The 25,633-nt window shown below is 44.3% G+C and overlaps 1 protein-coding gene across 18 annotated transcripts in view; it reads left to right on the top strand.

The window, feature by feature from the left end:
• The window catches only part of ANKMY1 (ankyrin repeat and MYND domain containing 1), a 90,706-nt gene that overhangs the window by 63,874 nt on the left and 1,199 nt on the right, over positions 1-25,633 (top strand). For 9 of the 18 annotated variants that reach the window (XM_055379937.2, XM_055379939.2, XM_019022080.4 and 6 more), the window contains 2 exons: positions 12,862-12,940; positions 14,021-14,181. In XM_055379937.2, coding sequence (XP_055235912.1) covers positions 12,862-12,940; positions 14,021-14,181 — 240 coding nt within the window. Of the gene's footprint in view, positions 1-12,861; positions 12,941-14,020; positions 14,182-15,455; positions 15,690-25,633 lie in introns of those variants that run through there. The other 9 variants (XM_055379942.2, XM_063695350.1, XM_055379956.1 and 6 more) reach the window with 3 other exon arrangements.

Raw genomic sequence — 25,633 nt, 5'->3', positions numbered from 1 at the left:
AGACACTGGTGTTACCGCTAGACCAAGGAGCCCTCTGGTGGCCCTGTCTGGGCATAACAGAAGGCTCACACTTGTCTTCTGGTCACTTCTCACCATGTCCCCTCAGCTCCTATCTCTGTATGGCCTGGTTTTTTCTAGGTTATGATTGTAGAGCGAGGATTATTACAATATTGGAATAAAGAGTAATTACTACCAAGTAATGATTAATGATATTTATATATAATCATATCTATGATCTGTATCTAGTATAACTCTTGTTATTTTATATGTTTTATTACACTGGAACAGCTTGTGCCCTCTGTCTCTTGCCTCGGCACCTGGGTGGCTTGCCACCCACAAGTAGGAGATTTCTAGTGGCCCACTTCCTCACCATGGAATCATGCAATCCTGGCAAGACAACCCCTTGACCCTCCCAACCCTTGAAGCGAATATAGGAAGCTTCCAGGAGACTGTGGGATGGAAGAGCTCCAGGAAGGAAGGTTGCACTGGGTTCCACACCCTTTCTGAGACCTAAGTGGCCTCAGCAAGTCACCATTTTCAAAACTAGCCTCTGGAAAACTACATGCTGTCCTGGGACCCAGTGGCCCTGGGACTGTGGAGTATTATGGAAACTCAAGCTGTCACTGCTGGGACAGGGGAGCAAGCCAGGTATGCTCCCACAGTAGGGGCTAGGAAGTGAGCAAGGCCTGAGTGGCAGTGGCTGGGGCTGGGAAGTGAGCACTGCTGTGATCTGAGACAGGGATGTAAGTGGGGCTTGAGTTGCTTCTGGGACTTGGTTGTGAGCTGGACATGGGCTGATGCAGTCAGGGTGGCAGGGGTGAGACCCAGTGATGCTGGAGCATGAAGGAGACATGCATTTTCCACCACTGGCCCAGGCTGTGGCCACCAAAGTTGGCCCCATCCTCTCCAGTAGCAGAGCCTCAGCATGGATACTACCATCTCTCACCTGAGCACTCCACCTGCCTGAAGATCACTCCATGCCCACCCACCACAGCTGGTGCCTACTTTCACCAGTGGGGGGCCTGAGCACAAGCCCACCCAGCCTGGCTTCAAGACAGAGCACTCCTCCTGGGGGCCTGAGGTTGGACCTAACCTCCCTGCTACCACCACCTCAGCGGGCACCTACCTGCCAGCACCACTTGCAGGCCTGGAGACTGATCCACCCAACTCATCACAGCCACCAACATCAGTACACACTGTTTGGGACCCAGAGAATTTTCATGCCATTGGTGTTGCCATTGCCCATGCCATGCCAGCTCAGCTGCCCAGGGATCCAAGAACTTGCCTGCCCACCTACTCCATTGCAGCCACTGCTGGCATTCTAAACAAGCCACTTGGAGCCCTAAGAACTGACCTGCCAGTAGTTGCCAACACAAGTGCCAGTGTACACCACTCTGGGGCACAAACATAGGCATGCCTACCCCACCCTTGCCACCTCTGGGCCTGAAGATTGGCCTACCTGGCATCCCAGGCCCTAGCACACAATCTTGCCACAGCCTCCACTGATAAACACACCCTAACCCACCAAGAAAATCAGATACTACCAATGCTTTGGCTACAGATACTAGCCAAAGAAACCACACAGACTACACTACTGCACATGCTGAGAAGCAAAGCCAAAGTACCCTACCCAACCAACACCATAAATGCATCTTCAGGAAAGTCCTCTCCTATAAAAATAAAAATAGGAAAAAGCAACTGTTAGGGCATACAGATATCAACATAAGGACACAGGAAACATGAAAAAGCAAGGAAATATGACACCTTCAAAGGAATATCATAATTATCCAGCAATAGGTCTTAACCAAAAAGAATTTTTTTTTTTTTTGAGATGGAGTCTCACTCTGTCACCCAGGCTGGAGTACAGTGGCACAATCTCAGCTTACTATAACCTCTGCCTCCTGGGTTCAAATGATTCTCCTGCCTTAGCCTCCTGAGTAGTTGGGATTACAGGCATGCGCCACCATGCCTGGCTAAATTTTTTTGTATTTTTAGTAGAGATGGGATTTCACCATATTGGTCAGGCTGGTCTCGTACTCCTGACCTGATGATCCACCCACCTCGGCCTCCCAAAGTGTTGGGATTACAGGTGTGAGCCACCATGCCCAGTCACTAAAAAGAAATTTTTGAGATCTCAGATAAAGAATTTGAAATACTGATTTTTAGGCCAGGTGAGGTGGCTCACGCCTGTAATCCCAACATTGGGAGGCTGAGGCAGGCAGATCACTTGAGGTCAGGAGTTCCAGACCAGCCTGGCCAACGTGGTGAAACCTTGTCTCTACTAAAGTACAAAAATGAGCTGGGTGTGGTGGTGCATGCTTGTAATCTCAGCCACTTGCGAGGCTGAGGCAGGAGAATTGCTTGAACCCGGGAGGCGGAGGTTGCAGTGAGCCGAGATCGTGCCACTGCACTCCAGTCTGGGCGACACAGTGAGACTCTGTCTCAAATTTAAAAAAAAAATCAAAATAATTGATTTTAAAGGACCTAAAATAGAAGAGAATACTGAACAAACAATACAAATAAATTAGAAAAACAATTCAGGATATGAATGAGAAGTTTATCAAAGAGACATTTTAAAAAATAACCAAACAGAAATTCTGGAACTGAAGAATTCATGGAAGGAAATACAAAATACATTTGAAAGCATCAACAATAGACTAGATGAGACAGAGGAAATCTCAAAACTTGAAGACAGGTCTTTTGAAATAATCCAGTCAGACAAAGGTAAAGAAAAAAGAATAAAAACAAATAAGCAAAGGCTTCATGATATTTACGACAACATAAAGCAACTAAATTCGCAAATTATTGGTATCCTTAAGGGCAAAGAAACAAAGGATTAGAAAATGTATTAATGAATTAGGGCCAGGTGTGGTAGCTTATGCCTATGATACCAGTGCTTTGGGAGGCCAAGTGGGAAGATTGCTTGAGGCCAGGAATTTGAGACCACCCTGGGCAACATAGCAAGACCCTATCTCTACAAAAAAGAAAAAAATTAGCTGGGTGTCATGGCATGCACCTATAGTACTAGCTGCTTGGGAGGCTGGGCCCAGGAGTTTGAGGTTACTGTGAGCTAGGATTGTGCCACTGCACTCCAGCCTGGGTGACAGAGCAAGACCCAATCTCTAAAAATAAATCAGTTTTTTTTTGAAAAGAAAACTAATTTAATGAAATAATAGATGAAAACTTCTCAAGTCTAGCAAGAGATATAGACAGTCAGATAAAGGAAGTTCAAATGAACCACAGGAAGATACAATGATAAAAGATCTTCTGCATGGCACATTGTAGTCAGACTGTCTAAAGTCAAAGAGAAAATCTTAAAAGCAGCAAGAGAAGAGCATCTAGTCACCCATAAAGGAAATTCCTTAAGACGAACAAATTTCTCAGCAGAAACATCACAGGCCATAAGAGAATGGGATGGTATATTCAACATGCTGAAAGAAAAAGAATGCTGCTACCCAAGAATACTATATCCAGCAAAATTATCTTTCATAAATGAAGGAGATATAAAGTCACCCCTGGACAAACAAATGGTGAGGTAATTCATTACTACTAGACCAGTTCTACAAATGCTCAAGGGGGTCCTAAACATAGAAGCTAAAGGACAACATTTACCATTATGAAAACACACAAAAGTATAAAAGTCACTGGCAAAGCAGTTATACAAAGGAGGAAGAGAAAGACTCAAATGCTACCACTACAGAAATCCACCAAAGCACAATGCCAAACTATAAGAAAGGAACAAGAAGTATACGAAACAACGAGAAAACAACATGATGGGAACAAAGCCTTACATATCAAGAATAACCTTGAACATGAACAAATTAAATTATACTCAAAAGGTAGAATAGCTAAGTGGATTAAAAATGATCCATGATCAAAAAATGATTCTGCTTACAAGAAACTCACCTTATCATTAAAGACACATATAGACTGAAATAAAGGGATGAAAAAATATATTCCAAGCAAACAGAAACCAATAGTGAGCAGGAGTAACTAGGTATACTTACATCAGATAAAATGGACTTTAAGTCAGGAAGAGTTAAAAAAAAAAAAAAAGACAAAGTCATTATATAATGATAAAGGGATAAATCTAGCAAGAGGATATAACAATGCTAAATATATATGCACCCAACACTGGAGCACCCAGATTCATAAAGCAAATATTACTAATCTAAAGACAGATAGATATACTGCAATACAATAATAATGGGGGTCTTCAATACCACACTCTCAGCATTAGGCAGATTATCTAGACAGAAGATAAACAAAGAAACATTGGATTGAAGCAGGACATCAGACCAAATGGACGTCACAGACATTTACGGAACATTTTATCTAACAAATGCAGAATATATATTCTTTTCATCAGCACATGGAATATCCTCCAGGATAGACCGTACGTTAGACCACAAAACAAGTCTCAACAAACTTAAAAGATCAAAATCATATCAGGTATCTTCTCAGACCACAATGGAATAAAATTAGAAGTCTGTACCAAGAAGAACTCTGTAAACTATACAAATGCATAATTTATACTATTTAAATATGTATACTATACAAATATATACAACTATGTATATACAAATTTGCAACATGGAAATTAAACATGCTTCCGAATTAATATTAAGTCAATGAAGAAATTAAGATGGAAATAAAAAAGTATTGAAACAAACGAAGATAGAAGCACAATATATCAAAACCTGTGGGATACAGCAAAAACAGGGCTAAGAAGGGAATTTTATAGCAATAAATGCCTACAGCAAAAAAGTAGAAAGATTACAAACTAACAATCTAACAATGCACCTCAAGGAACTAGAAAAGCAAGAACAAATCAAATCAAAATTAGAACAAAATAGATAAAGATCAGAGCAGAACTAAATGAAATAGAGAAAAAATACAGAGAATCAATGAAATAAAAAGTTGATTCTTTGAAAAGTTGAAAACAAGATTGATAAACTGCTAGCTAGACTAACCAAGAAGAGAGAATAAATTTCTCCTTTCATATCTTATTTGAAGAAATGAATCTCTGTAAATAAAATCAGAAATGGAAAAGGAGATATTACAACTGATACCACAGAAATACAAAAGATCATCAGAGACTATATGACAAACTGGAAAACCCAGAGGAAATGGATAAATTCCTAGAAACATAGAGTCTACCAAGATTGAATGAGGAATAACTAGAAAACCTGAACAGAGCAATAATGAGTAGCAAGATTGAATCAGCAATAAAAAGTCTCTCAACAAGGAAAAGCCCAAGACCAGATGGATTCACAGCTGAATTCTACCAAATATATAAAGAAGAACTAATACCAATCCTCCTGAAACCATTCCAAAAAATTGAGGAGGAGGGAATTCTCCCTAACTCATTCTATCAGGCCAGTGTCACCCTGATATCAAAAGCAGACAAGGACACATGCAGAAAATCTACAGGTCAATATTCCTGATTAATCTAGATGCAGAAATTCTCAATACAGTACTAGCAAGCCACATCCAACAGCACTTTCAAAAGATTAGGTGAGCCTTCTACCTGGCATGCAAGGATAGTTCAACATATGCAAATTAATAAATGTGATACATCACATCAACAGAATGAAGGACAAAAACCATATAACCATCTCAATAGATGCAGAAAAAGCACTGGATACAACTCAACAAATCTTCATGATAAAAACTCTTTTTTTTTTTTTTTGAGACAGAGTCTTGCTCTGTTGCCCAGGCTGGAGTGCAGTGGCACAATCTCAGCTCACTACAACCTCTGCCTCCCAGGTTCAAGCAATTCTCCCTGCCTCAGCTTCCAGAGTAGCTGGGATTACAGGTGCCTGCCACCATGCCCAGCTAATTTTTTTGTATTTTTAGTAGAGACAGGGTTTTGCCATGTTGGCCAGGCTAGTCTCGAACTCCTGACCTCAGGTGATCTGCCTGCCGTGGCCTCCCAAAGTGCTGTGATTACAGGTGTGAGCCACCATGCCCACCTGATAAAAACTCTTAAGAAACAAGGCACAGAAGGAATATACTTTAAAATAATAAAGGCTATATATGACAAGCCCACAGCTAACATCATAATAGGGAAAAATTAAAAGCCTTTCCTCTAAGAACTGTAATAAGACAAGGTTGCCCACTTTCACCACTCCCATTCAACCTAGTACTGGAAGTCCTAGCCAGAGGAATCAGGCAAGGGAAAGAAATAAAAGGCATCCACAGTGGAAAAGAGCAAGTCAAATTATCCCTCTTTGCTGATGATATTATTCTATATCTAGAAAAACCTAAAGACTCCACCAAAACACTCTTAGATTTGATAAATGAATTCAGTAAAATTGCAGGATACAAAACTAAAATACAAAAAAATCAGTAGCATTTATATACAACAATAATGACTTAGCCAAGACCGAAATCAGGAAAGCAATCACATTTACAATGGCTACAAAAAAATACTTAGGAATAAATTTAACCAAGGAGTTGAAGGATCTCCATAAGGAAAACTATAAAACACTGATGAAAGAAATGGAAGAGGACACACAAAAAAATGGAAAGACATCTCATGTTCATGGGTTGGAAGAATTAATATTGTGAAAATGGCCATACCACCAAAAGCAATATACAGAGTCAATACAATCCCTATCAAAATACCAATGCCATTCTTCACGAAAACAGAAAAAACAATCCTAAAATTCATATAGAACCAAAAAAATCCCAAATAGCCAAAGCAGTCTGGAACAAAAAGAACAAAGCTAGAGACATCACATTACCTGGATTCGAAATATACTACAAAGCTATAGTAACCAAAACAGCATGTATTGATGTACAAATAGACACATAGACCAATGAAACAGAATAAAGAACCCAGAAATAACACCAAATATTTACAGCCAACTGATCTTTGTCAAAGCTGATAAGAACATACACTGGGGAAAGGACACTTTCTTCAGTAAATGGTGCTGGGAAAATTGGATAGCCACATGCAGAAGAATGAAAGTGGACCCTTATCTCTCACCATATATAAAAATAGACTCTACATGGACTAAAGACTTAAACACAAGACTTGAGACTATAAAAATATTCAAAATTTAGGGCAAATTCTCCTGGACATTGATCTAGGCAAAGAAGGTATGACTAAGACTTCAAATACACAGGCAACAAAACCAAAAATAGACAAATGGGATTTAATAAAACTAAAGAGTTTCTGCATAATGAAAGAAATAATCAACATAGTGAAGAGAACCTGGTGAATGGAAAAACATTTGCAAACTATTTACCTGACAGGAGACTAATATTCAGAATATACAGGGAACTCATACAATTCAACAGGAAAAAATAATCCTATTAAACTTGGGTAAATGACATGAATTGACATTTCTCAAAAGAAGACGTACAAACAGCTAGTGGGTGTATGAAAAAATGCTCATCTGTTCCTCTTATGCCTAAAAAAACAAAAGAATAGCTCAACATCACTAATCATCAGAGAAATGCAAACCAGTCAGAATGGCTATTATAAAAAGACAAAAAATGACAGACGGTAGAAAGGATGCCAAGGAAAGGGAACTCTTATATGCTGTTGGTGGAATGTAAACTAGTACAGGCACTATGGAAAATAGTATGAAGATTTCTAAAAAAAAAATTATCATTTGATCCAGCAGTCACACTACTATCTACCCAAAGGGGAAAAAATCAGTATATCAAAGGAGTATCTGCACTTGCCTATTTATTGCAGCACAATACACAATAGCTATGATATGGAACTGACCTAAATGTTCATCAGCAAATAAATGGATAAAGAAAATGTGGTATATATACGCAATGGAATATTATTCAGACATAGACAATAATTAAATCATGTCATTTGTAGCCACACAAGTGGAACTGGAGATTAGTATCTTAGTGAAATAAGCCGGGCACAAAAAGACAAATATATGTTCTCACTTATATGTGGGAGCTAAACATTTTGAACACATGGAGGTAGAGACTAGAAAAATAGATAACAGAGACTGGGAAGGGTGAGTAGAGAAAGTGGGTAGGATGAAGAGAAGAGGTTTAAAGGGTACAAAGATGCAGTAAGATAGAAGAAATAAAGTCAATGTTTTAGAGCAGAGTAGAATTACTATACTTAACAAAAATGTATTTTATTCAGGTGATGGACACCCAAATACCCTAACTTGATCACTACACAGTATATACATGTCACAAAACTTTTTGATGTGCTCCACAAATTTGTGTAAATAATAATAATAATATTTGTGTAAATAATAATAAAAGGATGCAATGGAGGGTTGTTAGAGGAGACTCAAGACAGTGGGATGTCATATTCAAAGTGCTCAAAGATGGCTGGACATGGTGGCTCTCATGCCTGTAATACCAGCACTTTGGGAGACTGAGGCAGAAGGATTGCTTGAGCCCAGGAGATTGAGACCAGCCTGGGCAACATGGTGAGACCCAGTCTCTATTTAAAGAAAATTAAAAGTAACCAAACAAAAAACAAAGTGCTCAGAGTTAGATAAACTGTTAACTGAGAATCTTATATCCAGCAAGTTAACTTGCAAACATGAAAGTGAAATGGACATATTTCCAGATAAAACCTGTGAGAATTGGTTGTTATAGCCTTCCCTTACAAGAAATACTAAAGGTATTTTGAAAGCAAGTAACTTAAGGTGGGAATTAAATGATACACATGAACAAAGAGCATTGGAAAAGTTAATTGTAAAGAAGAATATAAATGCCTATTTCTTCTTTGTTAATTGACTTTAAAAGCAATTTAAAAATAATTTATATGTAAGCAATTTGTATATATATATGTGTGCATTGAATTTATATATTATGTGTGTGTGTGCATGCGTGTGTGGTTGCATATGTGTGTATGCCCGTAACATATAGAAATGTATTATATTTGGCAATAACAGTACAAAGGAAGTGGGCAGGAGGAAAGTTCTGTTGTGGTAAGAAATGACTCCAAGTGGTAACTCAAATTGAGAAGATGAAATGGAGATCCAGAAATGGTAAATGATTTTGATAGAACCGAAGCTATAAATATATACATTTTCTTCTTCTCTCAGCTTCTTTAGAATACATAAAATTATATAAAGTAATAATCTTATAATGTTGGATTTATAACCTTTATAGATGTAATGTGTAATAATATCACAAAAAGGCAGAAAAGGAAATAGAGCTATATAGGAATGACTTTAATATCTCACTGCTGTTAGTATAGGTCTGAAGCTGATTATGACCAGTCAAGATTCATATGGTAGGCCAGGCGTGGTGGCTCACATCTATAATCCCAGCACTTTGGGAGGCTGAGGCAGAAGGATTATTTGAGCCCAGGAGTTTAAGACCAACCTGGGCAACATGGCAAGACCCTGTCTCTACAAAATTTTTTTTAAAAATGAGCCCCACGTGGTGGCATGGGCCTGTAGTCACAGTTACTCAGGAGGCTGAGGTGGGAGGATCACTGGAGCCTGGGAGGTTGAGGCTACAGTGAGCCACTATCATGCCACTGCACTCCAGCCTGGGTGACAAGGTGAGAACCTGTCTCAAAAAGAAAAGAAAAAAAAAGAAGATTTATGTGGTAAAGGCTGATGTGACCACTAAGGAAAGAACTAGAAATATAGTTTAAAATTATTGGATAAGTTAAGACATTACATTAACAATAATCCACTTGTTCTGGATCCTTGAGGAATCACCATACTGTCTTCCACAATGGTTGAACTAATTTACACTCCCACCAACAGTGTAAAAGCATTCCTATTTCTCCACATCCTCTCCAGCATCTGTTGTTTCCTATTTTTGTTTCTTTTTTTTTTTTTTTTGAGACAGAGTCTCACTCTGTCGCCCAGGCTGGAGTGCAGGGGCGCGATCTCGGCTCACTGCAAGCTCCACCTCCCGGGTTCACGCCATTCCCCTGCCTCAGCCTCTCGAGTAGCTGGGACCATAGGCACATGCCACCACAACCGGCTAATTTTTTGTATTTTTAGTAGAGACGGGGTTTCACTGTGTTAGCCAGGATGGTCTTGATCTCCTGACCTCATGATCCACCCACCTCAGCCTCCCAAAGTGCTGGGATTACAGGCATGAGCCACCGCGCCTGGCTGTTTCCTGGCTTTTAATGATCACCATTCTAACTGGCATGAGAGGGTATCTCATTGTGGTTTTGATTTGCATTTCTCTAATGACCAGTGATGATGAGCTTTTTTTCATGTTTGTTGGCTGCATAAATGTCGTCTTTTGAGAAGTGTCTGTTCATATACTTCGCCCACTTTTTGAGGGGGTTGTTTGTTTTTTTCTTGTAAATTTGTTTACTTTCTTTGTAGATTCTTGATATTAGCCCTTTGTTAGATGGATAGACTGCAAAAATCTTCTCCCATTCTGTAGGTTGCCTGTTCACTCTGATGATAGTTTCCTTTGCTGTGCAGAAGCCCTATTTTGATTAGATCCCATTTGTCAGTTTTGGCTTTTGTTGCCATTGCTTTTGGTGTTTTAGTCATGAAGTCTTTGCCTATGCCTATGTCCTGAATGGTATTGCCTAGGTTTTCTTCTAGGGTTTTTATGGCTTTAGGTCTTACATTTAAGTCTTTAATCCATCTTGAGTTAATTTTTGTATAAGGTGTAAAGAAGGGGTCCAGTTTCAGTTTTCTGCATATGGCTAGCCAGTTTTCCCAACACCATTTATTAAATAGGGAATCATTTCCCCCATTGCTTGTTTTTGTCAGGTTTGTCAAAGATCAGATGGTTGTAGATGTATGGCATTATTTCTGAGGCCTCTGTTCTGTTCCATTGGTCTATATCTCTGTTTTGGTACCAGTACCATGCTGTTTTGGTTACTGTAGCCTTGTAGTATAGTTTGAAGTCAGGTAGCGTAATGCCTCCAGCTTTGTTCTTTTTGGTTAGGATTGTCTTCGCTATACAAGCTCTACCTTTTGACCCAGCAATCCCATTACTGGGTATCTACTCAAAGGATTATAAATCATTCTACTATAAAGACACATGTACACATATGTTTATTGCAGCACTATTCACAATAGCAAAGACTTGGAACCAACCCAAATGCCCATCAATGATAGACTGGATAAAGAAAATGTGGCACATATTCACCATGGAATACTATGCAGCCATAAAAGGCTGAGTTCATGTCCTTTGCAGAGACATGGATAAAGCTGGAAACCATCAATCTCAGCAAACTAACACAGGAACAGAAAACCAAACACCTCATGTTCTCACTCATAAGTGGGAGTTGAACAATGAGGACATATGGACACAGGGAGGGGAAAATCACACACTGGGACCTGTTGGTGGGTGGGGGGCTAGGGGAGGAATAGCATTAGGAGAAATACCTAATGTAGATGACAGGTTGATGGGTGCAGCAAACCACTATGGCATGTGTGTACCTAGGTAACAAACCTGCACGTTCTGCAAATGTACCCCAGAACTTGAAGTATAATAATAAGAAGAAAAAGAATCCACTTGATGCAGAAGAGTAAAGGAAGAATAAAGGAACAGAAAAATTCTGAGACATGTAGAAAACAAAATGCAAAATATCAAATGTAAATCCAACTACAGGGTATCATTAATAACATTAAATGTGAATAGATTAAACAAGAGGCAGAGATTGTCACATTGGATAAAAACACAAGATCCATCTATGTGCTGTTTACAGGAGACACATGATAAATTAAATAATACAGGCCAGGTGTGGTGGCTCACGCCTGTAATCCCAGAACTTTGGGAGGCCGAGGAGGATGGATCACCTGAGGTCAGGGGTTTGAGACCAGCCTGGCCAATATGGTGAAACCCTGTCTCTACTAAAAGTACAAAAATTAGCCGGGTGTGGTGGTGCAAGCCTGTAATCCCAGCTACTCAGGAGGCCAAGGCAGGAGAATCACTTGAACCTAGGAGGCGAAGGTTGCAGTGAGCCAAGATCATGCCACTGCACTGTAGCCTGGCTGACAGAGCAAGACTGTCTCAAAAAGAAAAAAAAAATTCAATGATACAAACAGACAAAGTAAAAGGATGAAAAACTAACATGGGAATAGCAATCACAAGAAGGCTGGAATTGCTAATATCAGAAAAAATAGACTTACAAATGCTACTGGTGAGAAAGAGGGACATTTTATGATAAAAGGATCATCAGTTAGGAAGATGTAACAATTATAAACCCATATGCACCTAATCACAGACACCCAGATACATGAAGCAAAAAGCCACAGAAATGGAGAAACAGATAACAATAATAGTCAGAAATGTCAATTCCTCACTTTCAACAACTGATCAAAAAATTAGGCAGAAGGTCACCAAGGAAACAGGAAGTTGAACCATACAAGCCTATTAGACTTACCAGATCTCTAGAACACTCTACCCAACAGGAACAGAATCTGTGTTCTTCTCAAGTATACTGGAGACATTCTCCAGGACAGACTGTATATAGATCATAATCCCTTAATCATGTTAAGAGAATAGAAATAATACATTTCATATACTCTGACCACAATAGAATTTAATTAGAAATGACTAACAGAAGGACATTTGGGAAACTCACATAAAATAACACATGTCTAAATAACAAGTTTAAGAAGAACCCAAAAGGGAAATGTGAAACACTTTGAAATGAATTAAAAAGAAGACACAACACAGGCGAAGCAGCAGACTGAAGAGTGAAGCCCCTCCCTGGAGCCTGTGGACTGCCCTGTGCCTCCAGGTCCACATCCCGCTCTGCGTCCTCGCACCCACTATGGAGCCATCAAAGGCTTGGTTCCCCCTATCCGCCTCCCGAGTAGTGCAGGCAGGCACCACAGGGAGGGCGCAAGGAGGTGGCTTCTGCAGTGGTGGCCCCCACCCTGCCACGTGGGTACTAATGTGGGACCCTCTCTCATGCAGCGGAGCTGATCCCCAGCCACAGGATGAAGAAGAAGGGCCCCAGCCTGCCCAGGGGCCTGGATGTGAAGGAGCAGGGGCAGTAAGTGTGTCTGCAGGCTGGGTTCTTTCCAGGATGGCAGCCTGTGGTTTGGACAGTGCTGTTGTGCCTGGCCTGACCACCTCATCCCGGGACAGCCTCCATGCCATCTGACCCCCAAGTGGCATGGCCTCCTCTAGGAAGTCCTGCTTGCAGGCTGTGAGCTTCAACCAAGATGAGGTGCAGATGATGCACCCTGCAGATGAGGGTGCAGAGTCATAGGGCACACTCATGGAGCTGCCCTGGGCTGCTCCGAGTGGGTCACAGACAGGGGTTCCATGTCCTGCAGGAGGGTGGCCACCTCCCATCCCAGAGACGGCCGCTGAGTGGGGTTTGAGCCCAGGCTTTGCTTCTGCAAGATGTCCTGTGGAGGCTTGCCTGGCCTGCTGGCTATGCGGCAGAGCCTGCACACCTGCACCTTCCTAGCCCCTCCCTCCACCACTGGCCTTGGAGTCTCAACCCCGCACTCATTTTGCTGTTCCAGAACAGTCTCTTTACATGCTTGTGTGCCCCTCTGGGATGAGAGGGCAGGAACCAGGCCCTATTCTTGTTGGCATCCCCACCTCATAAACCCTGAGCAACCCAGCGAGGTGATGGAGAGGGGACTGGTGCAGGACAGGAAGGCTCTTTTTCCTCCTAAAGCAAAGGAGACTGGTGCTTAGAGTTTTACCCCAAAGGCAGCCTCCATGCCCTGCCCTCAAAGAGTCACTTCTCCCATGCAACACTGTACCACAGACATTTCCCTATGTGCCTAGGAGTTCCCCACCATCATGTTTGTGGCACCATGGCGGTCTCCTGAATGGTTGTGCATTCACTTAACCAGCCCTTACTGGTGGGCACAGGTGGTTCCCAGAGCTCGGAATGTGTTGGTTTCCTATTCTAAGTATCACTGTGCTGAACATCCTCAGGACGAGGACTTGGGGGTTTTTGTCTGTGTGTGAAGGCTGCCCAATGCAGGGGACAGTGCGGGATGGTGGGGAATAGCCCAGGAGCTCAGGGCCAGGCACAGCTCCCAGGCAGCGGCTGTTTGTGGGGAAGCAGGTTCTGGAGTGGCCGCCTGCTGACGGTGAGGCTCTGTTGCAGAATTCCCTTCTTCAAGTTCTGCTACCAGTGTGGCCGCTCCATCGGGGTCCGCCTCTTGCCCTGCCCTCGCTGCTACGGGATCCTGACCTGCAGCAAGTACTGCAAGACCAAGGCCTGGACCGAGTTCCACAAGAAGGACTGCAGGGACCTGGTGGCCATCGGTAGGTCGGCCCTCAGGCTGGGAGGCACGGGTTCCGCTGCTGCTGAGGGCGAAGGTGCAGGCCTGGGGTGCTGGTGAGGGGCACCCTCATTTCCCAAAATCTCTCCAGATACAGGCCACTTTTCCAACATTTCCAGATCGGCCTGTTGGGAGGTGGGCATCGGGGCCACTGAGGCAGCCTGGCTCTTCCTCACCTACTGTGGCAGCATAATGCTTGTCCTCATCCTGGAAGGGGACACCACCCCATCCCTGCAGAGCTGGAACATGGACCCCTGGGGGCTCTGCTGACACCTGGGAGTTTCACTGAACTCCTAGGGGACTCTGCTGACATCCAGAGGCTTCACTGACACCTGGGGGCTCTGCTGGTCACCAGTGCCTCTGGACCACAGGGCAGTTGGCCTTGGGGCTCCTTCAGGAAATTTCCTCCCAGCCTGCCGTCTCAGATGTCTTAGTGTGGACGTCAACAGGTGTCTGCTTCTAGAAACACTCTGGTCTCCCGCAATCCCCTCCTCCCCTCCTTGGTGTGAACAGGGCCCGGTGCCGCAAGGGTGGCGGGCATTGCCGAGGCTGGTGTGCGAAGCTGTGCAGTGGTGACCGCTCTCCTGGGACCTGGCTGGGTTCCCGGCCTGGTGGGGACGGGAGTGGGTCTGGGAAAGCCCCTGCCCTTAGGCCTGTGCCCTGAAGTGAATGGCTGCCGACCTCCTTCCCCCTCCATAAAATGGGGCTTTATGTTTTCTTTTGAGACGAAGTCTTGCTCTGTCTCCAAGTCTGGAGTGCAGTGGCATGATCTTGGCTCACTGCAACCTCCGCCTCCCCGGTTCCAGCGATTCTCCTGCCTCAGCCTCCCGAGTAGCTGGGATTACAGGCTAATTTTTTGTATGTTTAGTAGAGACGTGGTTTCACCGTGTTAGCCAGGATGGTCTCGATCTCCTGACCTGGTGATCCACCCACCTCGGCCTCCCAAAGTGCTGGGATTACAGGCATGAGCCACCGCGCCCGGCCAATGGGGCTTTTAATAACAGGCGCCCTTGGTGAGGTCGCAGCTCCTTGGCTTGTAGACTCCAGGATGGGACTTGGTGGGTCTGGCAGGCCCCTCTTTGAAGAGTCACGGCAGATAGCCTCAGTCCTTGCTGCATCCCGACTCCTTGCCTGCAAAAGCGCTAGACAGAGCACAATCCTCAGCCGCCCCACACAGCCCGAGTTCTGGAGCCAGGCCTGGGGGGAGGCCAGCTCCAGCCCCCTCTTCCCCCTCCCCCACACCTTTTCCTCCTCCAGTGACACAACTGGAGCAAGTTTCCAGGAGGAGAGAAGAATTTCAGTGAAGCAGCAGCTGCACGTCCGAGGCTTGGGGAGGACCCAGGACTGTGTGGGTTTCTTACCTGCCTGAGCCACCTCAGGGAATCTTCCAGCCTAATGCAGGCATTTCTGCACCTTTGGGGTCATGCTTTGTAGCAGTGTCTCCCTTGCAACCTCGCAATAAATTGGCCCCACGGGGTGATTTTGACAGTCTGTGCTGTGCTCTGCCCCTAGCTGGGCAAAGTCCCAGAGCTTTTGTGGAGCCCGTGCCTGCCTCTGCCCCTGGCTTTGATCTTGCCTGGCCTCCCATGGGGCCTGGCCTGGGCCATCCTGATGGACGAGGCAGGTGAGGGTCAGGACTCGGAGCCTGCTGCAGAGATGGCGGTGGGGGCAGCTCCTGGGTCTCTGGAGCTTGTTCTGGGACCTTGCCAGGAGCCCGCGGCAGCAGGCTCCACTCCCTGCTCAGGTGCCCATGGGTGCAAGGCTCCTACTGGGGTCTGCGGTGCTCGTTTGTTCCCCGTGCACTTATGGAGTGTCTGCTGTGTGCTGAGTGTTCTGGGGACGATGGTGTTTGTGGAAATCACTGGAAATGAGAGGAAGGAGGGCCTGGAGCAAATGACAGGGAGCAGTGTTGCCTTCGAGGGTGGCCTGCGTGGAAATTCACGGAGAGGGCAGGGGAAGATGCGCAGTGAGGGGCGGACCTGGAGAAGGACGACAGCATCCCCGGGGACAAGGGGACAGCGTCCAGGGATGAGGACGATGGGGGTTTGCTGCTGAGGGCAGAATAGCTGGGAGTGTGGGGGGTGGGAGCCTGTGTCGGGGCTGGAGCCAAACAGGTGAGACCCCGCTCCAGACTGGCTTGTGGCTGTCAAAGCAGCTGCACCTGCAGTGATTTTTTTTTTACTGACTTTCTTGGTCTCGCCAAAGATGGGCTCCATGCTGGGAGTTTGTTGGGGGTGCCCTGGGAAAGGCTTCTGTAAGGGGTCAGCAGTGAGCCTGGGCAGAGGGACAAGCTGACCGCTGGGTGGCTCTTCATAGGGGCTCCCAACGGACGCAGGGACCAGGCCTTTGTACCCCTGCATCGGCTGGTCACCAGCCACAGGCTGCCCCTGGGAGGGTCGTAACTGTGTGAGCTGGTTCCCTGCCGCCAAGAGCTGCTCCTGGTCAGGGGGGTCTGGGATGCTGGGTGGGTGTAGGCACCCCCGGCTTCCACTACCTCTGCTAGAAAGGAAAAAGCTGCTAATGGATACTTTTTTGATGGTACACTTAAATCTATAAAAGTTAGAGAATATCTATAAAGCAAAAGAAAGAACCTGTAAGTGACAATTATCCACACTGTATTAGTCCGTTCTCGCACTGCTACACGTACATATCAGAGACCGGAAAATGTATAAAGAAAGGAGGTTTAATTGGCTCAGGGTTCTGCAGGCTGCACAGGAAACATGGCAGCATGTGCTCGGCTTCAATCATGGTGGAAGGAGAAGGGGAAGCCGGCACTTCGCATGGCTGGAGCGGGAGGAAGGGGAGGGGCTGCCACACACTTTTGAAAACAGCCAGATCTCGTGAGAATTCTATGAGCACGAGAACTGCACCAGATGGGGAAGTCTGCCCCCGGGATCCAATCACCTCCCACATTGGGGATTACAATTTAACATGAGATTTGGGCAGAGACATAGATCCAAAGCGTATCACAGACACCTGGATATTACCATGGCCAACGCTTTGTGTGTGTCCTTCTGATCTCTACAGGCATGAGTGCACACAGACACACATGTGTATCTAAAAGTGGGAGCATCCTCTCTGTTCTGAACTAGGCCATGAACATCTATGTTATTAAATATTTTTCTGCAACATAATTTCCCCAAATGAAAATAGCTTTATTTTTTATTATATATGCAATATACGCTTATTTAAGAAAGAAGACAGCAAAGACAAGAGTGATATTATAACTGGGGGAGGTGGCATATGCCTGTGATCCCAGTGACTTGGGAGGCCAAGGCAGGAGGATTGCTTGAGCCCCGGAGTTCCAGACCAGCCTGGGCAACATAGACCCTGTCTCTAAAAAAAAGATCTTAGTCAGGTGTGGTCGCACACACCGTAGTCCCAGCTACTCAGGAGGCTGTGGTGGGAGGATTGCTTGAACTAGGAGTGTGAGGCTACAGTGAGCTGTGATGGCACCACTGTGCTCTGGCCTGGATGAGAGAGAGATGCTAACAACTAATTTTTAAAAATGAGAAAATCATCTTAATCTTAAAATTCAGGGATAAGCATTCTGAGCATTTTGGGGAACATATTCTTTATTTTTATTATTTTTTTGAGACAGAGTTTCTCTCTTGTTACCCAGGCTGGAGTGCAATGGCAGGGTCTTGGCTCACTGTAACCTCTGCCTCCTGGGTTCAAGCGATTCTCCTGCCTCAGCCTCCTAAGTAGCTGGGATCACAGGCATGCGCCACCACGCCCAGCTAATTTTGTATTTTTAGTAGAGATGGGGTTTCTCCATGTTGGGCAGGCTGGTCTCAAACTCCTGACCTCGTGATCCACCCACCTCAGCCTCCCAAAGTGCTGGGATTACAGGCGTGAGCCACCGCACCTGGCCTCCACTGGTCCCTTTTTATTGGAGATGTTTGCTCTTCCTGATGGATGGGAACTCTCTAAAGCACAGCAACTTCTCCTATGCCTTGTGTGCAAATAACTGTCTTGCAGTTTGCAGTTTGCACGTGGAAGTTTTTCTCGTGTTGTGAAATCCACGTGTCGTTTCCTCAGGGCCTGGCTTGCTGGAGTGCGTAGAGAGCAGTCCCTTGCTGGGCTTATGTATGCAAGGGTAGCCTTTGCCCAGATTCTCACCACCGTTTTAATGAATTACTGCTTAACCTGTAATTGTATAACCAATCTAGCATTAATTTTTGTGTAACGTTTGAGAGCCAGCTATCTAGATCTATCCCCAAACAATGGGCATGATTGAGTAATCCATTTCTTTTCCCTGGTGGGCATATGCCTGCCTCTTAGTTGCCGTAGGGGCCCCTCCTGTGCTCTGCTGTCTCCACCTGCAGCTCTGTGGCCTTTTCACATCTGCCAGGACAGGCCCACCCTCCTCCTCACCGGCCCTGTGAAAGGCCCTGCGGTGACCGTGTGCTTTTTCTTCCAGATGAATTGTGCAGTGTGTGTCAAGTTCCAAAATGTCTCGTTGGGACTTAGCAATTATCTTGTTTCATTTGACTGGCAGACAGTTGGCATCTTTTGAGCAGAGTTTTCTGGCTTGTGAGATGATACTGTGGTCACTTGGTATATGGTGTAAGATAAGGGTATATGGTGTAAGATAAGGGTCCAATTTCTCTCTTCTGCATGTAGATATCTGACTTTCCAAGCGCCATTTGCTAAAGAGGCTCCTTTTGATATTGTATATTCTTGGTCCCTTTGTCAAAGATTAGTTGGCTGCATATGTGTGAGTTTATTTCTGGACTCTATATTCTGTTTCATTGTATCTGTTTTTATGACTGTATCATATTGTTTTGATTACTACAGCTTTGTAATATACTTTAAAACAGGATGTGTGATATATCCAGATTTGTTGTTCTTTTGCAAGATTGCTTTAGCTGTTTATTTTGTGATTCCACACAAATTTTAAGATTGTTTTTGCTATTTCTGTAAAAAAAATGCCGTTGGAATTTTGATAGACATTGCATTGAGTTTGTAAACTGCTTTGGGTAGTATGGACATTTTAACAGTATTCTTCCAATCCATGAACATAAAATGTCTTCCATTTGTTTGTACCTTAATTTCTCTCATCAATATTTTATAGTTTGCAGTATATATTCTATATTTTATAGTATTTATATATGTATGGTATTCAGTATATATTCTAAAAGTTCCACCAAAAAACCTGTTAGACGTAATAATGAATTCATTAAAGTTGCAAGATACAATATCAGCATACAAAAATTAGTTGTGTTTTTATGCACTAACAATGAACTATCTGAAAAAGAAATTAAGAAAACAATGCCATTTACAATAGCATAAAATAATAAAATAATTAGCAATAATTTAAGTGAGGATCCTTTACCTCCCTTAAATTTATTGCTAAGTATTTTATTTAAGTATTTAAGCAAGGTTCTTTTACCTTGCTTAAATTTATTGCTAAGTATTTTGTTATTTTTATGCTATTGTAAATGGGATTGTTTTCTTAATTTCCTTTTCAGATAGTTCATTGTTAGTGCATAAAAACACAACTAATTTTTGTATGTTGATATTGTATCTTGCAACTTTAATGAATTCATTTATTCTAACAGGTTTTTTGGTGGAACTTTTAGAATTTTGTGTATATAAGAGATCATGTCCACTCTTCAAAAGAAGACATATGTATCTAGCCAACAAGCATATGAAAAAAGCTTAATATCACTGATCATTAGAGAACTGCAAATCAAAACCACAATATGATACCATCTCACACCAGTCAGAATGGCTATGATTAAAAGTAAAATTAATAGATGCAGGTGAGATTGCAGAGAAAAGGGAATGCATATGCACTGCTGGTGGGAATGTAAATTAGTTCAACCATTGTGGAAAGCAGTGTGGTGATTCCTCAAAGAGCTAAAAACAGAGCTGTCACTTGACCCAGCAATCCCATCACTGGGTATGTACCTAAAGGAATATAAATTGTTCTACCATAAAGACATATATGCACACATATGTTCATTGTAGTTGTATTCACAATAGCAAGGACATGGAATCAATATAAATGTCCATCAGTGGTAGATTGGATCAAGAAAATGTGGTACATATACACCATGAAGTACTATGCAGCCATAAAAAAGAGTGAGATCATGTCCTTTGCAGGAATGTGGATGGAGCTGGAGGCTATTATCCTTAGCAAACTAACGCAGGAACAGAAAACTAAATACCACATGTTCTCACTTATATTAAGTAGGATCTAAATGATTAAAACATTTGGATACAAAAAAGGGGAACAACAGACGCTGAATCCTACTTGAGGGTGGAGGGTAAGAGGTTGGAGAGATTAGAAAAAATAACTATTAGGTACTAGGTTTAGTATCTGGGTGATGGAACAATCTGTACAACAACCCCCCATGACACAAGTTTACCTATATAAGAAACCTGCACATGTACCCCTGAACCTAAAAGTTGTTTTTTAAAAGATCATGTTGGCCGGGCGCGGTGGCTCACACCTGTAATCCCAGCACTTTGGGAGGTCAAGGCGGGTGGATCACAAGGTCAGGAGATTTAGACCATCCTGGCTAACACAGTGAAACCCGTCTCTACTAAAAAAAAAAAAAAAAAAAAAAAATTAGCCAGGCATGGTGGTGGGCACCTGTAGTCCCAGCTACTCAGGAGGCTGAGGCAGGAGAATGGCATGGACCCAGGAGGTGGAGCTTGCAGTGAGCCAAGATTGCACCACTGCACTCCAGTCTGGGCGACAGAGTGAGACTCTGTCTCAAATAAAAAAAAAAAGATCATGTTATTGGCACAACTTCCTCCTTTCTGATGCGGATGCCTTTTATTTCCTTTCTTGCCTAATTGCTCTGGCAAGGACTTCCAATAACACATTAAATAGAAGTGGTGAAAGTGGGCACCCTTGTCTTGTTCGTGATCTTAGAGGAAATGCTTTCAGCTTTTTCACTATTGAGTATAATGTTAGCTGTAGGCTTGTTGTATATGTCCTCTATTACATTGAGGTATATTCCTTCTGTATGTAGTTTGTTGAGAGTTTTTACCGAAACAGGATGTTGAATTTTGTCAAATACTTTTTCTGTATCTATTGAGATGACCATATGATTGTTATCCTTTATTCTGTTAATATGGTGTATCACATTTATAGGTTTTCATATGTTGAACCTTGCATCAACATATATCCACATCCATATGGAATCTGTCCATATCTACCCCAACTTTGGAAAGTTTTCCACCTGTTTCTTTAAATAAGCTTTCTGCCCCTTTGTTTCTGTCTTCTTTTGAGACTTCTATAATTCACATATTTATTTTCTTGTTGGTCTCCGTAGGTCCCGTATGCTTTTTTCACTCTTTAATATTTACTCCTTTTTTATTCTTTTTTTTTTTTTTGGTTAATTGGTTAGTTTTAAATAATTTGTCTTCAAGTTTACCAATTCTTTCTTCTGTATGATCGAGTCTGTTGAAGCTCTTTATTGAATTTTTCAATTTTGTCATTGTGTTTTTCAGCTCTAGGACTTCTGTTTGGTTCTTTTTTATGGTTTCCATTTTTCTAGTAAACTTTACATTTTATGCATTTGTTTTTCTTATTTTTTTGGTTGTCTCAGTTATCTCGCATGTTATTGAGTTTTTTTAAGATGATTGTTTTGAATTGTCAGGCAATTTATAGATCTTTATTTCTTTGGGATCACTTACTGGAGCTTTACTAGTTTCTTTTGGTGGTATCTTTTTTTTTTTTTTTTTTTAGACAGAGTTTCGCTCTTGTCGCCCAGGCTGGAGTACAGTGGCACAATCTCAGCTCACTGCAGCCTCCGTCTCCCGGGTTCTCCCACCTCAGCCTCCTGAGTAGCTGGGATTACAAGCATGCACTACCATGTCTGGTTAATTTGTATATTTTTAGTGGAGATGAGGTTTCACCGTGTTGGCCAGGCTGGTCTCGAACTCCTGACCTCAAGCAACCTACCTGCCTCAGCCTCCCGAAGTGCTGGGATGACAGGTGTGAGCCACCATGCCCAGCTGTGGCATCATGTTGGCCTGATTCTTTATTATTCATAGAGCCTTGCATTGGTGTCTGAATTTGAAGCAGCAAACACCTCTTTCAGCCTTTACAGACTGATTTTTGGCAGATAAAGATCTGTTGGGTCTCTGAAGGGATTGCCTCCAGGATTAGTTTAGTCACATGGCTGCTGCTGAGTCTACAGTGGGGTTTGTGGTTGGTAGGTCTATTCAGGGAAGGAGCAGGCATCGATCACGCCTGGTCCCTGGGCAGACTGGACTGCCTCTAAGACCTTGAGGAACAGGGCTAGCTCTGGGACAAGGGTGCACTCAGTCACTGCGTGAGTCCCTGACAGGCAGGACTGACCCCAGACTGTGGTTAAAAGGAGATGAAAGCAAGTCACAAGGCTGCTTTAAGGTTCACAGCTGAGACTGAGGTCTGTAGGCCTGCCTCTGGGGGCACAGATGGGCATGCCTCCTGTCAGGTTCTTGGGGAGGGCAGAACTGCCTTCAGACCATGGTGGAGTGGGGCTGGAGCTGGGTCACAGGGCTCCTTCAGCCTGTGCAGTTGTAGATTGGTAGGCCTGCCTCCCAGCGTGCGGCCGTAGATTGGTAGGCCTGCCTCCCAGCGTGCGGCCGTAGATTGGTAGGCCTGCCTCCCAGCGTGCGGCCGTAGATTGGTAGGCCTGCCTCCCAGCGTGCGGCCGTAGATTGGTAGGCCTGCCTCCCAGCGTGCGGCCGTAGATTGGTAGGCCTGCCTCCCAGCGTGCGGCCGTAGATTGGTAGGCCTGCCTCCCAGCGTGCGGCCGTAGATTGGTAGGCCTGCCTCCCAGCGTGCGGCCGTAGATTGGTAGGCCTGCCTCCCAGCGTGCGGCCGTAGATTGGTAGGCCTGCCTCCCAGCGTGCGGCCGTAGATTGGTAGGCCTGCCTCCCAGCGTGCGGCCGTAGATTGGTAGGCCTGCCTCCCAGCGTGCGGCCGTAGATTGGTAGGCCTGCCTCCCAGCGTGCGGCCGTAGATTGGTAGGCCTGCCTCCCAGCGTGCGGCCGTAGATTGGTAGGCCTGCCTCCCAGCGTACAGCTGGGCTTGTCTCAGTATCCCTGGGTGGGCAGGACCGCTCCAGGACTGTGACTGGGGAAGGATGGAGTAAACTCAGAACCATTTCAACACCTCTTTTGGGATTTTGTGGCCTAACTCAGACGAGTGTCTCCCAGCACGTCCTTGGGAAGGCAGGACTGCTTTCAGACTGCAGCTGAGGGGTTGGAGCTGACTTACAGGGCTATTTGGGGATCTGCAGTGGAACCAAGGTTGGTGGGCCTGCCTTCGGGGGGATGGACTGGTGTATCTTCCAGGAGATCCCTGGGCAGATGGTTCCTGTGTCAGGAGAGCCAAACAACGCTGTCGTTGAGTCCATAGGGGGATGAGGCCATTTCTGGATCTGCAAAGGACCCCATTTGGCGAGCTGCAACCTGGGTGCAAACCTGCCCTCTTAAAACAGCCCTTCTCAGTTGGGCTCCATGAGGATTTCCCAGCCTCCTACCAGAGTCCTGAGGCTCCCACGAAGGCACTTTTGTGTGTGGATGGCTGCCAAATTCTTGTTGCAATGGGTGGCTAAAAGCAGGGGATCCCCTGTTCTGCCATCTTGCTGACATTACTTCCACTTGGTACTTTTTCCAATCTTCTTGTTTTTTCTTTTTAAAAATGGAATTGTTCTATCCTTATGGTTTCTATTTCTCCCCCTTTTCGCTTTGATAACACAAAACACTTATTTTATAGACCATTTCAGTTTGCTCTGTCATCTAAAGTTCTCAGGGTGCTGCTGGCTCTGGTGGCAGATTTTATTTTATTTTTTCATTTTGAAATTTTAAAGAATCTTGTAATCTCAGCTACTTGGGAGGCTGAGGCAGGAGAATCGCTTGAACCCGGGAGGCAGAGGTCGCAGTGAGCTGAGATCACACCACTGCACTCCAGCCTGGTGACAGACAGATACTCTGTCTCAAAAAAAAAAAAAAAAAAAAAAAGAATTTGAGTTCCTGTCACTGAGGCTTTGTGATTTCTCTGAGGGAATCTCACTTCCTCACTGTGGACAAACCCTCTAGGTACTTTTATATTTACTCATTATCTTTTGTCACCAGCCACTGATTCTTCAAAAAGGAGGATTTTTTTTTTTTTTTCCTGCCCAGATTCCTAGGCAGCAAAAGCTTCCCTGGCCCATCTCTGGCAATAGGGAGAACTTCGTTTCTTTGCGGTTTCCAGGTCACCTGGGGTTCCAGTTCCAGCTCCCAGCCCTCACCCAGGTCTGTGGGTACCCCTCACTCCCAAGCTTCTATCCTGAGAGGGTATTTCTGTGCCCGATACACCACTCTCCCCACTTCCCATTCATCGAAGCCTCTCACTTTCTTTTTCTTTTCAGCACATGAGGTTTTTAGCTCTCCTGTGACCTCAGATAGGTATTAACTTTGTGAAACTGACTTTTTCCAGAATTTCAACGTGTCTGTGAGGAGAGGGGGTTATTTTAGCTGAGTCTACTATGTTGCTGTGATCTTTTCAAAGTCAACATTTCCCAATGTTTGCTCCTGTTTCTTGTAATTCTCACATCAGGACACTTGGTCTGACTTCCCAGGCCGATGCTGCATATTTTGACGTCTCCTATAAGTTTTTTACTGGCTCTTTTTTTGTGCTTTCCCAGATTGGGTGTAAACATGGGTTTGTGCTAGAAACCATGAAGGTTCCTGTTCATATTTCCAGGCCATATGAAAGAAGGAGGGAAATGTTTAGACTGACTGGTTTTGCTTTGTGGGGTGGTCTCATCTGGGAGGGGCTCCTGTGCACACGGGGACAGCTTGCTGGGCAGTGACTGCCTCCGGCTCATCCACAGCCCTGGCGTCTGTGAAGCCTGTGTGCTTTCCCCTCAGGAAAGCTGTGGTGGCCTTGTTGGGGTTTCTCAGAATCCCACCTTCCCTAGACTCTACCCACTTCTTTGATGGCTGTGACACGTGCTGTGCCACCAGCCTTCAGTGTCCGTTGGAGAGATGGATGCCCAGTTATGGTCCTTCCATGATTTCAGTAGTGGCTTAGGGCAGGAGGAAGGTGGACTGAGAGGTGGGAGCTAGTCGTCTGTCCCAAACTCAAGGGAGCACTGCGATTATAAATGGTGTTTCTCGACCGAGGGCCTTGTCCCCAGATAAAGAATACTTAGGGTCACCTGGACAGGAGCAGTGTGTGCACCCACGGGTGTGTCTGTCTCTGTGTGAGTGCATGCGTGTGTACTGTGCATGTATGTAATGTGTGCATGTGTGTATGGGCAGCTGTACCTGTCTACATGTGTGCACGTGCATAGGCGTGTGCACATGTGCATGCATGTGTATGGGCATGTGTACATGTGAGTGCATGCATGTGCAGGAGGATGTGTGTGTACGTGTATGGATATGTGTGCTTGTGTGTGTATGCACAGGGCATTGTACATGTTCATACCTATGTA

This window comes from Gorilla gorilla, chromosome 11, assembly GCF_029281585.2.
Source record: "Gorilla gorilla gorilla isolate KB3781 chromosome 11, NHGRI_mGorGor1-v2.1_pri, whole genome shotgun sequence".
Taxonomy (NCBI): Eukaryota; Metazoa; Chordata; class Mammalia; order Primates; family Hominidae; genus Gorilla; species Gorilla gorilla.
The sequence above is the reverse complement of the archived record's forward strand: the minus strand, read 5'-3'. Positions and strand labels throughout refer to the sequence as shown.